The sequence below is a fragment of the Scyliorhinus canicula genome, chromosome 5, assembly GCF_902713615.1.
Source record: "Scyliorhinus canicula chromosome 5, sScyCan1.1, whole genome shotgun sequence".
NCBI classification, from domain to species: Eukaryota; Metazoa; Chordata; class Chondrichthyes; order Carcharhiniformes; family Scyliorhinidae; genus Scyliorhinus; species Scyliorhinus canicula.
Genome location: NC_052150.1, coordinates 12,407,227 through 12,419,518, shown reverse-complemented (window position 1 = coordinate 12,419,518; position 12,292 = coordinate 12,407,227). Strand labels below are relative to the sequence as shown.

General features: G+C 45.6%; 1 protein-coding gene across 4 annotated transcripts in view; it reads left to right on the top strand.

Annotated features, from left to right (window-relative positions):
- Nucleotides 1-12,292, top strand: part of ulk4 (unc-51 like kinase 4) — a 513,024-nt gene that overhangs the window by 410,718 nt on the left and 90,014 nt on the right. For all 4 annotated transcript variants that reach the window (XM_038796599.1, XM_038796603.1, XM_038796600.1 and 1 more), the window contains 2 exons: nt 8,833-8,931; nt 12,035-12,220. In XM_038796599.1, the coding sequence (XP_038652527.1) occupies nt 8,833-8,931; nt 12,035-12,220 (285 nt within the window). The remainder of the gene's footprint in view (nt 1-8,832; nt 8,932-12,034; nt 12,221-12,292) is intronic.

Below are 12,292 nucleotides of genomic sequence, written 5' to 3'. Positions count from 1 at the left end.
CGGTTGGGGGCCGTTTACAATGCCCCCCCCCCCCAGCAATTCTCCGGGCCCTGATGGGCTGAGCGGCCGTTCGTTTCTGGTCAATCCCGCCAGCGTGGATTAGACATGGTCCTACAGAGCGGGACCTGGCAGGTATGTCGGCTGGGGTGGTCCTCGGGGGGGCAGGGCAAGGGGATCCGACGGTGGCCTGGCCCGTGATCGGGGCCCACCGATCAGCGGGCGGGTCTGTGCCGTCGGGGCACTCCTCCCTTCCACGGCAGCCCCTGTAGGGCTCCGCCATGGCCGGCGCGGAAGAGACAACCCGCTGCGCATGCGCCAGAATACGCAGGCCCCTCGGCGCATGCACTAACTCGCGCAGTCCCTTCGCCGCCAGCTGCCGCAGCGCCAACCCCTCGGGCGTCCATCTAGCCCCCAGACGTGCGGAGAATTCCGCACTTTCGGGGGCTGTTGACACAGGAGTGGTTCGCGCCGGTTTTCGCGTGGGGACTTAGTCCCCGGAAAGGAGAAACCCACCCCATTTCTTATAACTTTTGAGCACACTGCCTAAGATGACAAAAGAGACACACAACAATTAGCGCACTATCATAGTACAATCCCAGCCAATAGATTCTTTTATGAAATGCAGTCATAGCCTCGGTTAAGTAGACAAATACAAAAGCTAAATGCAAAAAGCAAGCTCCCACAATTACCAACTCAATGTTTCACTAGATAGTCACTTTGTAGTACAGAGCTGGAGTATGACTGAAAAAACGAGAAGCTTTTCATTTTACACTGATCAGGACAGACGCAGGAATTCCATATTTCAAAGGTAGCAAGAGTTTATACTGCATGAGACGTGGGTGCCTGTTAACTCTGGTCAAGACAAACCCATGGAGAATACGCTAGGGAACTATTGGTTTTGTTTAATTTTTCACAGTAACTTCATTGCAGTGTTAATGTAAGCCTACTTGTGACAATAATGAAGATTATTATTCAATTATTATTATAATTCAATAAAGATGCAATGTCTAGATATCATAGAGTCATAGATGTTTACAGTATAAGATAGGTCCCTGACAAAAACTTTGACAGCATTTGTCTTTTTTATTGGATTGGATTTGTTTATTGTCACGTGTACCGAGGTACAGTGAAAAGTATTTTTCTGCAAGCAGCTCAACGGATCATTCAGTACATTTTTAGCAAGATTCTCCAGATTTTTTTTAATAGTTCAGCTAGTTGTCAAGACACTAACAGAATTTCTTAGTATTCTTCAAGCGGTGCCATAGGATTTCTCATGCTCCTCTGAGCTGACAGACAGAGACTTAGTTTAATATCCCAACCAAAGGACGAATGATTTAACTGAGAATATAGATTTGAGTTGGTGCACTATTTGCATGTAACATAGCTGGACAAATAGTATCATCTATCAAGGCAGCATGTTAGTTAAAGAAGATACGCAAATGTACTTACGCAAAGAAACAATGGCCTTGAAGAGCAGGCATGTGGAATTACAGCATGAGGAATAGAGAAGCTAGGGAACATATACCATGGACTGATACAAATGAAGCTGGCTGAGCATTTTTAATACGCACAATGCTCCTAAATTTCTTCACCACTTATTAAAGGAAAGGTACCTCCTCCTGCATTTAATAAGTTTAAAAAAGCATCACCTCCAGCCCAACTGGGTGGTCATCGCTTCAATGCCATTGCTTTTTTTTTAACAAAATGGATCATTAATCAAGGGCTCATTTAATACTCTAGTCCTATGTTGTAATTAGTTCTGCAATATTAAAATGCAGGTATCAAATAAGTACTTAATTAAAATTCAAGACATTATGTGAGCCCAATTTCTCTTGTTGGAATCAATTGTTGGAATGCACAAGTCATGTGTCATTGGCTGTTTTGTTAAGACTACAGCTGTCTTATATAGCCTGTGGCTCATGCAGGTGTGCAGGCAGAACAAGTGAATATTTAGAACAGACACGCAAATGCCACCTGGGGGCCTAAGGCTATTTTTATGGCAGTCAGTGCGTGAATTTGTTTCTAAATACATATCTTACAGTGGACATGGTGGGAGTAATAATGCCACCCAACTACTTTTGAAGTTGATGCCTTGGAATTTATGTTGTAAGCTTTAATTAGTCCTTCCGTGCATTACCACAGCCAAAATAAAATCCACCTTCCCCCATCTTTACACACAACAGGACGGTTGCTTCCCTGTGTGCAAGGAAAATTCCTCTGTGACAAATGTATTTGGCGAGTGGTTTCCACAAACATGCCTTCATCATGAGAAGTTGCATTGTGTCATGAAAATGGTCAAAGACACTAAAATCAAAGCCAAATTCTTAACTTTCGGGTTCCGTACAATCCAAGATCGCACACAAGGCAATTGCACATTAGGGGAGTATTTGGGTCCAAGAACCATGAAAATTTATAAGACCAAAAGGAGGTCACTCACTGTGCCTTCACTAGGGAAGTACAGCACAAATCCTATTGCATTTTTCTCTTTCCATAGTCCTGTATCATCATCTGTTTCAAATATTTGTCCGATTTTTCAAAGGAACATTAGTCTGCGCTTCAACACAGATTTGTGTATGACAAATCAGACCATGCTCCAAGAACCCTTTACTTCCAGATATTTTTTCTAATCTCTGTCCTCGCTCTCTTAAATCATTCTAAATCGACAATTGCTTCCCCCTTGCTGCCCATCACTGATTCCCCAACCAGTGGAATTAATGGTCACTCAATCAAAGCACTTCATGCCATTTGATTTTTAAAACGTTTCAGCCTTCTCTGTTCGAGTGGAAATAGTCCCAGTAGCTCAAATTTGACCTCATGCCGTCCTAGTGAATCTAAGCTGAACACTCTCTGTGGCTATGTTGCCCTGTGGGACCAACACTGACCAGAGCACAAATAGATACACATTTGCCTCTGATGGAAAGGAAAGGACCAGCTGGTCCATTGAACCTGTGCCATACAGCCATGGTGCAACTGAACATCGTGAGCCTCACTGCTCCCCTCCATCCAGCAGCCGCACACTCACTCGGGAGACATCAAAGAAATTGAGAAATTCCCTCGGCCAATTTCGAGGGGTAGAAATAGGAAATTCCCATCTGAATTCCCATCCCCCACCCCTCAAATGGTGATCAAAACAGAAAACTGCAATGAACATAAGACACATCACTCAATATCCTGCCTACCGCTCATATATTGTGATGTCGACCTCACCCAATAACGTTTCCATCGCTCCTTTGAGAACACCTGCAACAAATCCACGCTCACTGAACAAATTGCCAACCACTTGATCCAGAAGTCAATGACCCTTTGCAAAGGTAAACACTCCCGACAACTAACCTAGTCCTTTGCTTCTTGATATACAGTTAACACAGGACACACACAGGTGGCGGGGATTCAAACATACAAAATAGGAGCAGAAGTAGGCCACTCAGCACCTCGAGGCTGCTCCACCATTCAACAACATCATGGCTGATCTGATTGTAACCTCAATTTCACACCTACCCCCGATCACTTTCCACCTTCTTGCTTATCAAGAGTTCTATCTAACTGCCTGAAAAATATTAAAAGACTCTACTTCCACTGCCTTTTGAGGAAGAGGGTTGCAAAGACTCACAACTCTGAGAAAAAAAGATTCTCCTCATCTCTGTCTTAAATGAGCAACCACATAGTTTTAAATGGTGATTCATAGTTCTAGATTCTCCCAGAAGAGGAAACATTGGGCGTGATTTAATGGCCTCGTCCTGATGAGGCCTCGAATCTCAGGAGAGGCCTCTCGCAAGATTTGCAACCCTCGAAACACCTTGCGAGATTTAACGGAGTCTTGCGAGGGGTCGTGATTTGGATCTCGCCTTCAGTGGGTGTGACCCAGATGAGCGTGTTTAAATGAACTAGTGTGCCTGGGTGACACTGCCAGCCTGGCCGGGCACTAAGGGTGCCCAGCTGCAGGTTGGCACTGCCAGGGATCAGGCCTGGGGGCTATTTCTGGGTAACTCCCGAGGTTTTGGGGGGGGGGGGGGGGGGATCAGGGAAGCCAGTCAAATTGGTACCTTGTCCTGCGACAAATGCAAAGCCAGCAGGAAATGACTCTGTGCGACCTTGGCGGCGAGAAACTCCCCACTGAACTCCGGCACGGTGGCACAGTGGTTAGCACTGCTGCCTCACAGCACCAGGGCCCTGTTCGATTCCAGCCTTGGGCCACTGTCTGTGTGGAGTTTCGACGTTCTCTCCGTGCCTGCGTGGGTTTCCTCCGGGTGCTCCGGTTTCTTCCCACAGTCCAAAGATATACAGGTTACAAGAATTGGCCATGATTAATTCCCCTTCAATGTCCAAATGGTTAGGTGGGTTTACTGGGTTACGGGGATTCGGTCAGGACGTGTGGATAGGGTGCTCTTTCAGAGGTTCGGTGCAGACTTGATGGCCCGAATGGCCTCCTTCGGCACTGTAGGGATTCTATGATTCTATGATTTGGGAAGCATGGTAGCACAAGTGATTAGCACTGTGGCTTCACAGCGCCAGGGTCCCAGGTTCGATTCCCAGCTGGGTCACTGTCTGTGCCGGGGTCTGCACGTACTCACCGTGTCTGCGTGGGTTTCCTCCGGGTGCTCCGGTTTCGTCCCCACAGTCCAAAGATGTGCAGGTTAGGTGGATTGGCCATGATGAATTGCCCTTAGTGTCCAAAAAAGGTTAGGAGAGGTTAGTGGGTTACCGGGATAGGGTGGGTGAGGGCTTAAGTGGGTCGGTGCAGACTCGATGGGCCGAATGGCCTCCTTCTGCACTCTATGTTCTATGTTCTAATGAATAGCAGGGTGTTTCTTGATGCTGCAGCTGCCAGGAAACACCCCATTGAACACGCCCAAAACCGGACATAGATTTTTTTTCCAGTTAAATCGCCCTCATACTTTCCACATCCACTTTGTCAAGATCCCTCAGAATCTTGGGTGTCAATCAAGTCACCTCTTACTCTTCTAAACTCCTGTGGACACAAGACATGCCTGTTCAACCTTTCCTCACAGAACAACGTGCCCATTCCAGGTATCAGTCTGGTGACCGATTTCCCCACACATTTGCTTCTTGTTTAAATAAAGAGACCAATACTGTACACAGTACTACAAATGTGGTCTCAACAATGCCCTGTATAACTAAGGCTTAACCTCTGTTTCTATGTTCAATTTCCCCTGCAATAAGCAGTAACATTCTTTTAGCCTTCCTAGTTATTTGCTGTACCTTGTAATGACCCCTTGGGCTAGTGCTCGGTCAGTTCAGCCCCTTCTGACTCAGAGTCACAACACAATTGAAATTACCAAATAATTCTTAGAAAAATACCCGAAACATTTGGCTCTTGGCTGCCAAGCACATGTCTACAGTTACCAAGTTTGTAAATTTAAAGAGAATTAATTTTTTAAAATAACAATAACAATAAATAAATATGCAACAAATACAACTAATTAACTATTACCTAATTCCTACCCCCCCCTTTAATTTTCCCCACCCTCCGCACACACACAAGACAGATAAACAAACACAGAGGGGAAAAGACGGGTGTAAAAATAACGATGAAAGTAAATGGATAAGAGTAATTGTTTTAGATGGTTGTCTACAGTCTAAGCTTTCAGCTCGAGGTTTCTGCTTTCAGTCTGCAATGGTTTTCACTGTAGATTTGTCCAGGCTCTCTGCATGTTGAGAAATATGGCAGCTATGCAGCTTTTCTGGAGAAAGAGAGGGACGAGACTCCTAGCTTCTTCTCTGAGTGTCCAGGATCTGACTGTTCTTTTCCTTGGTTCTCTGAAAGCCATCCCACTTGGGTAGGACCCAATCAACGTTTGTCACCAGGCAGAACATGGCCTTTTACCAAGTCATTAGCCACTGGCCAACCAATCAAACCACTGATTGGTTCTGGTATCTAGCCAATCTTCTAAAATTCAGAAGACCCAATAGAAATTGTCCCATTGGGCAGACGCAGCATGGGTTCGTTAAAGGCAGGTCATGCCTAACTAATTTAGTGGAATTTTTTGAGGACATTACCAGTGCAGAAGATAACGGGGAGCCGATGGATGTGGTATATCTGGATTTCCAGAAAGCCTTTGACAAGGTGCCACACAAAAGGTTGCTGCATAAGATAAAGATGCATGGCATTAAGGGTAAAGTAGTAGCATGGATAGAGGATTGGTTAATTAATAGAAAGCAAAGAGTTGGGATAAATGGGTGTTTCTCTGGTTGGCAATCAGTAGCTAGTGGTGTCCCTCAGGGATCCGTGTTGGGCCCACAATTGTTCACAATTTACATTGATGATTTGGAGTTGGGGACCAAGGGCAATGTGTCCAAGTTTGCAGATGACACTAAGATGAGTGGTAAAGCGAAAAGTGCAGAGGATACTGGAAGTCTGCAGAGGGATTTGGATAGGTTAAGTGAATGGGCTCGGGTCTGGCAGATGGAATACAATGTTGACAAATGTGAGGTTATCCATTTTGGTAGGAATAACAGCAAACGGGATTATTATTTAAACCATAAAATATTAAAGCATGCCGCTGTTCAGAGAGACTTGGGTGTGCTAGTGCATGAGTCACAGAAGGTTGGTTTACAAGTGCAACAGGTGATTAAGAAGGCAAATGGAATTTTGTCCTTCATTGCTAGAGGGATGGAGTTTAAGACTAGGGAGGTTATGTTGCAATTGTATAAGGTGTTAGTGCGGCCACACCTGGAGTATTGTGTTCAGTTTTGGTCTCCTTACTTGAGAAAGGACATACTGGCACTGGAGGGTGTGCAGAGGAGATTAACTAGGTTAATCCCAGAGTTGAAGGGGTTGGATTATGAGGAGAGGTTGAGTAGACTGGGACTGTACTCGTTGGAATTTAGAAGGATGAGGGGGGATCTTATAGAAACATTTAAAATTATGAAGGGAATAGATAGGATAGATGCGGGCAGGTTGTTTCCACTGGCGGGTGAAAGCAGAACTAGGGGGCATAGCCTCAAAATAAGGGGAAGTAGATTTAGGACTGAGTTTAGGAGGAACTTCTTCACCCAAAGGGTTGTGAATCTATGGAATTCCTTGCCCAGTGAAGCAGTTGAGGCTCCTTCATTACATGTTTTTAAGGTAAAGATAGATAGTTTTTTGAAGAATAAAGGGATTAAGGGTTATGGTGTTCGGGCCGGAAAGTGGAGCTGAGTCCACAAAAGATCAGCCATGATCTAATTGAATGGCGGAGCAGGCTCGAGGGGCCAGATGGCCTACTCCTGCTCCTAGTTCTTATGTTCTTATGTTCTAAGGGATGTGACCACCTCCTGGTACTGAGTGTCCAGGTAACTTTCCCCCTCCCTGTACATTGCAATACCTGTAGCTCAGCCCTATAAATAACCGCTGACTGGAACTGCGGAGGTTAGATTAGGAACTGTTTACTTGTAATATAGAAGTGTGATGAGATTGTGTCCATTTTTATCCTTCGCCAATTGGCTTTCTGGATTCGAACATGCTGAATCTTGCTAACCTAGTTCTTCCCAAATACTTTCCCAGAGTGACGCGGTTTTGATGCCCCAGATTTCTTGTGATCCAGGAGTGAAATGTTGTGGGGTACGAGAGCTGCTGAGCGGGCGGATGGGGTGGGGGAAAGGCTTCAGCTGTTACGTGAGGTGGGAAGGCTTCAGTTCTCCAGCAGGGGGAGTATCTTCAGATGCTGAGCAGGGATGGAACAGGATTTGAGCAGGGTTTCTACGGGAAATAACAAGCACCTATCCTTTCACAGGCTTTTTTTTTGCAGCAGCAATTGGGCCCCAGAGAGCAGCCCATTAGGCCAATTGAAAAAAAGTATGGACTTGAATGGGCTTTGCAGCCGTTGCTGGCTTGAAGCGCACAACCCCAAAATCTTACCTCGCGACCCCAGTGGCAAACTCCGTCCTTGAGCCTATCTGACTCAGATCTCATTGTAATCATTTCAGTCCACCCAATTTGAGCCACCTGCCTTGCTGATAGCGCCCCTCAGCACCTTGTCCTAGTAGGGGAGTCCAGAACAAGGGGCCACAACCTTAACATTCGAGCTAGGTTATTCAGGAATGACGTCACATAAAGGGTAGTGAAAATCTGGCCCTCCGCCCCAAAGGTTGTTCAGGTTGGCTATTAACTGGAAAATGTGACATGGAGATTGCTCTATTTTTGATAGTTAAGGGATATGTAAAAAAGGCAGGTAGATGGAGTTAAGATTCAGATCTATTTGAATAGCAGAACAGGCTCGAGGCGACACATAGCCTATTCCTAGAATACTCAAAGTACTGGGAGGAATGGGAAGGAAACAAGAGTGTAATGGCAGACAGCATCAGCCCTCGGAGGTGTCAGGGACAGAACGTCTTTTTCACAAAAATTAACCTCTGACTCTCACGCCTGAAACTCCGCCAGACACAAGGGACAAAACCTATTGTGTTGAAACATCTGAGAGCTTCTCAAGCATTGGTACAGTCTGTTTATAATTTGATTTTAATTTTTCCTGCACTAAACCTTACAGTACAACCAGCAGGATCTCTGTTTCCTTACCTTCTCGTAAACCAGTATGTACTGGACTCGAGTCTGGCTCCAGTTATCAAACAGTTAACCAATTTCCCCTTTGTAAAATTCGAATGTCTGGGGAAATGCCATAAGCGTGATTATGTTGCAATACAAATGTCAGTAAAGCACCACAAATTAACAGTCAGCTAATTATGGATTGAAACATTTTGCCCAAACAGAAAATACTACGAAGTGTGTTTCCTCGCTATCTTGTGCTGACATTTTTCACCACCTGCTGGGACTCATTTGTATCTCAAAAGAGCACACGCTGCAAGATTCCTTTTCATTTCTGTTTTCTCATTAAGGCTCAGAAATCAGGCACAGGAGGGGACACTCAGGCTGCTGAGGAACTTCTGCTTATCAATAAACCCCTGACAGACTTAATTAGCCTGCTCATTCAACTGGTAAGAATTCACTTCATTTCTGGATTGAGGGAATGCTGGAATTTGCTCGTTCACCCTGATGCTGTTTTGAACTTTTTCACAGGTCGAATGAACAGGAATATTTATTGGTGGCATATTAATTAGTTCAGTAAAAGCAGTTTTTTTAAATGACATTAAAAGATTGCTTCTGAAAAATTATTCAATTTAATACCAGAGGTAAACTCAATATTGGTTGTAAATTTCCAAATGTCTATACTGGTCTAATGACAATAGGGAAAAGGAAACTCATACAAGGGTGTGTTGGCTCAGTACAGGGTTGTAAACTGCAAGATTCTTCAAAAGAGTACACCAACACAGTTTTGGTATCACTCCTAGCAGCTCTCACCGTATCCAAGCAACAAGAAACCAATGTGATGTGGCCTAGAATTGCCATCACCACCCTGCTTGCCTCAGTCCAGCATCCAGACTTGTGCATCGCTGATGCCACAATTATATTTTTATATTTACTTATACATATAATTTATCTGAGCTAAATTCAAGTCGGACCAGCAGAGGCAGATTGATAGTTAGTGGGGCTCTGCTCTCACCTTCATTTTGTGGGCCCTCAACCTCATCACTCCCCATCCATCCTAACCCCACAGAACACAAAGGGGGAAAGCCACAAATTACTTTGTTCAATACTTTGAGCTTTTTCAAATAAAATGACAAACTGCCTTTTTGCTTATCTTCATCCACTTGCTTCAGCTTCATTCCTCAGATTTTCTGACTGCCACATTGATAGTGTCGCTTCATATTGCCAAAGAAACTGATCTTGATTTTAGGCAGCTAATGAAGTGTCTGAAAGAGTGGGCTTTGGCAAAGTCAATCCCACATTTTAATCAGGTTCTAGCTCTGCAAAAATGGGTTTCATCTTTTAACTATGAAGCTGTGATTCTGATCCTGGATTTCAAACAACAATTGTTCTACACTCCCCCCCCCCCCCCCCCCCCCCCCGGCCTATTCCCCCCTCACAAACTCTCCCACTCTGCAACCCCCTCACAAAATCTTCCTCCCTGCAACCCCCTCACAAACTCTCCCACCCCCACAACCCCCTCACAAACTCTCCCACCCCCACAACCCCCTCACAAACTCTCCCTCCCTGCAACCCCCTCACAAACTCTCCCACCCCCACAACCCCCTCACAAACTCTCCCACCCCCACAACCCCCTCACAAACTCTCCCTCCCTGCAACCCCCTCACAAACTCTCCCCCCCCCACAACCCCCCCACAAACTCTCCCACCCCCACAACCCCCTCACAAACTCTCCCTCCCTGCAACCCCCTCACAAACTCTCCCACCCCCACAACCCCCTCACAAACTCTCCCTCCCTGCAACCCCCTCACAAACTCTCCCACCCCCACAACCCTCTCACAAACTCTCCCTCCCTGCAACCCCCTCACAAATTCTCCCATCCCCGCAACCCCCTCACACACTCACCCTCCCCCACCCCATCACCTCACAGTCTCCCCCCCCACGCCTCAAACTCTTCCCCCTCCCCTCAACCCCTCACACTCAGGGCACAGTGGTTAGCATTGCTGCCTACGGCGCTGAGGACCCGGGTTCGAATCCCGGCCCTGGGTCACTGTCCGTGTGGAGTTTGCACATTCTCCCCGTGTCTGCGTTGGTTTCACCCCCACAACCCAAAGATGTGCAGGTTAGATGGATTGGCCACGCTAAATTGCCCCTTATTGGAAAAAATAATTGGGCACTCTAAATTTATTTATTTTTTTTAAAAACCCTCACACTCTCCCATTCTCACCTTACTCGCCTGGGATTTGCAAGTGAGCCTTCCTCACCCATGCTGTGTCCTCATCGTGGGAAGGCGCACGCCTCTCCCTCGCCTCATGGTCACTTGCTGCCGACTGTTACCTACCCTCCCGCTCTTTAGTTCTCATCCAGTCGGAGTCTGATTTCATTTTGCATTTGCTACTGATAGGTTTACTAGTTTGAGCCTATTAGCTGCAAATGCAGGGAGTAACCAGTCTCTGGTTGGATGCTGAGCCAACTACCAGGTCCAGGTTGATGTGCACTCCAGCTGTACTGACTCTGAGTGTTCCAGTATGGGGTCTGCAGTACAACAGGGTGGCCGGCAGTGTTTGAGTCTAGACAGGGTCAAGGAAAGAGGGGGTATTTTCCTCTTCTCCGCTTGGGCATAGAGTAGCATATGGTTATAAGGTAAAAAGGATAATTGGGTGTCGCATTCACATACCATTTGAATTAATAGTCAATAAATCATGTAGGCTGCCTCCATCACCACTCTCTGTCCGCTTTTCCTATCTGCACTTCACCTGCGCATTGCTTTATCTCCAAACGCAAAAGCAGAAAATCAATTGACTGGTTTCCCCCTGCGCCACCTCCCGCCATCAATCAGGAGCTCTGGAGGTGCTGAAACCACTCCTGATCACTGCTCTGTCTGACTTCAGCACAAATTAGCAATTAACTGAAAGGTGCAACGGTTCAAGCAGATGGCTCACCAACACTTTCCCCAAGGGCACTTAAGGATGTAGAACAAATTCTGGCCTGGCCAGCATTGCCCAGATCCCATGAAGGAGTAAAACAAAATTCTGAATTTTGAGGTTCAGTAGCACACAGAATGATGCCTAAATTTTCTAACCAGATGCTACGAATGTCAGAGCCAATATTGGTAAAGCAGAGATGAAATCCTTTAGATTAATCTCTGGCCAATCCAGGTCACACACCTGTGGCTCACAAGATGTGTGGGGAACCAGCTTTGGCAACCGTGCCTTATATCATGCAAAAGCTGTTCAACTTCCTCTATATGTTTAAACATTTCACATGGGCTCCTAACCTTTCAAGGGTATTGAGTCTGCTAATGGAATCCAGTAAAGGAGCAGTGCTGGTTGGTACTGAGATGAGAAGAGATTGGACGTTTTGGCAGGTGCACCAGGGGAAAAAAGTTTTCAAGTCATCTAATTTGTATGTTCATTTTGAGAGCAGCTGGTTATTTAATTTTAAAACAGGAGTCTTTAATTTGGAAGAAATTGATTAATACAAGGCCTCAGATTTAAGATACCCTGTGCCAGTAACTTACCTATCTCTATAACCAATGCCTGTTAATCACTAGCTCTCCAGCGATGATCCTGATGTACATGAGAGTTCGCTGCATTCTCTATCACTCATGGTCCAGCTTTACGGTGGTGAAAACCAAGACAGCCTATCCCCAGAAAGTGTGGACTCTTTTACAGAAGCACTGAAATACAGAAAGGATCCAAAACAGCAGAAACTTCTACTTCGAGTCATCAAAAGGCTGGTGAGTAAAGGTTTTGAAAAACTAGATATGCAGTTAGCAGAGAAGTTGCCGTGCTGACATTTCTGGTTTCCT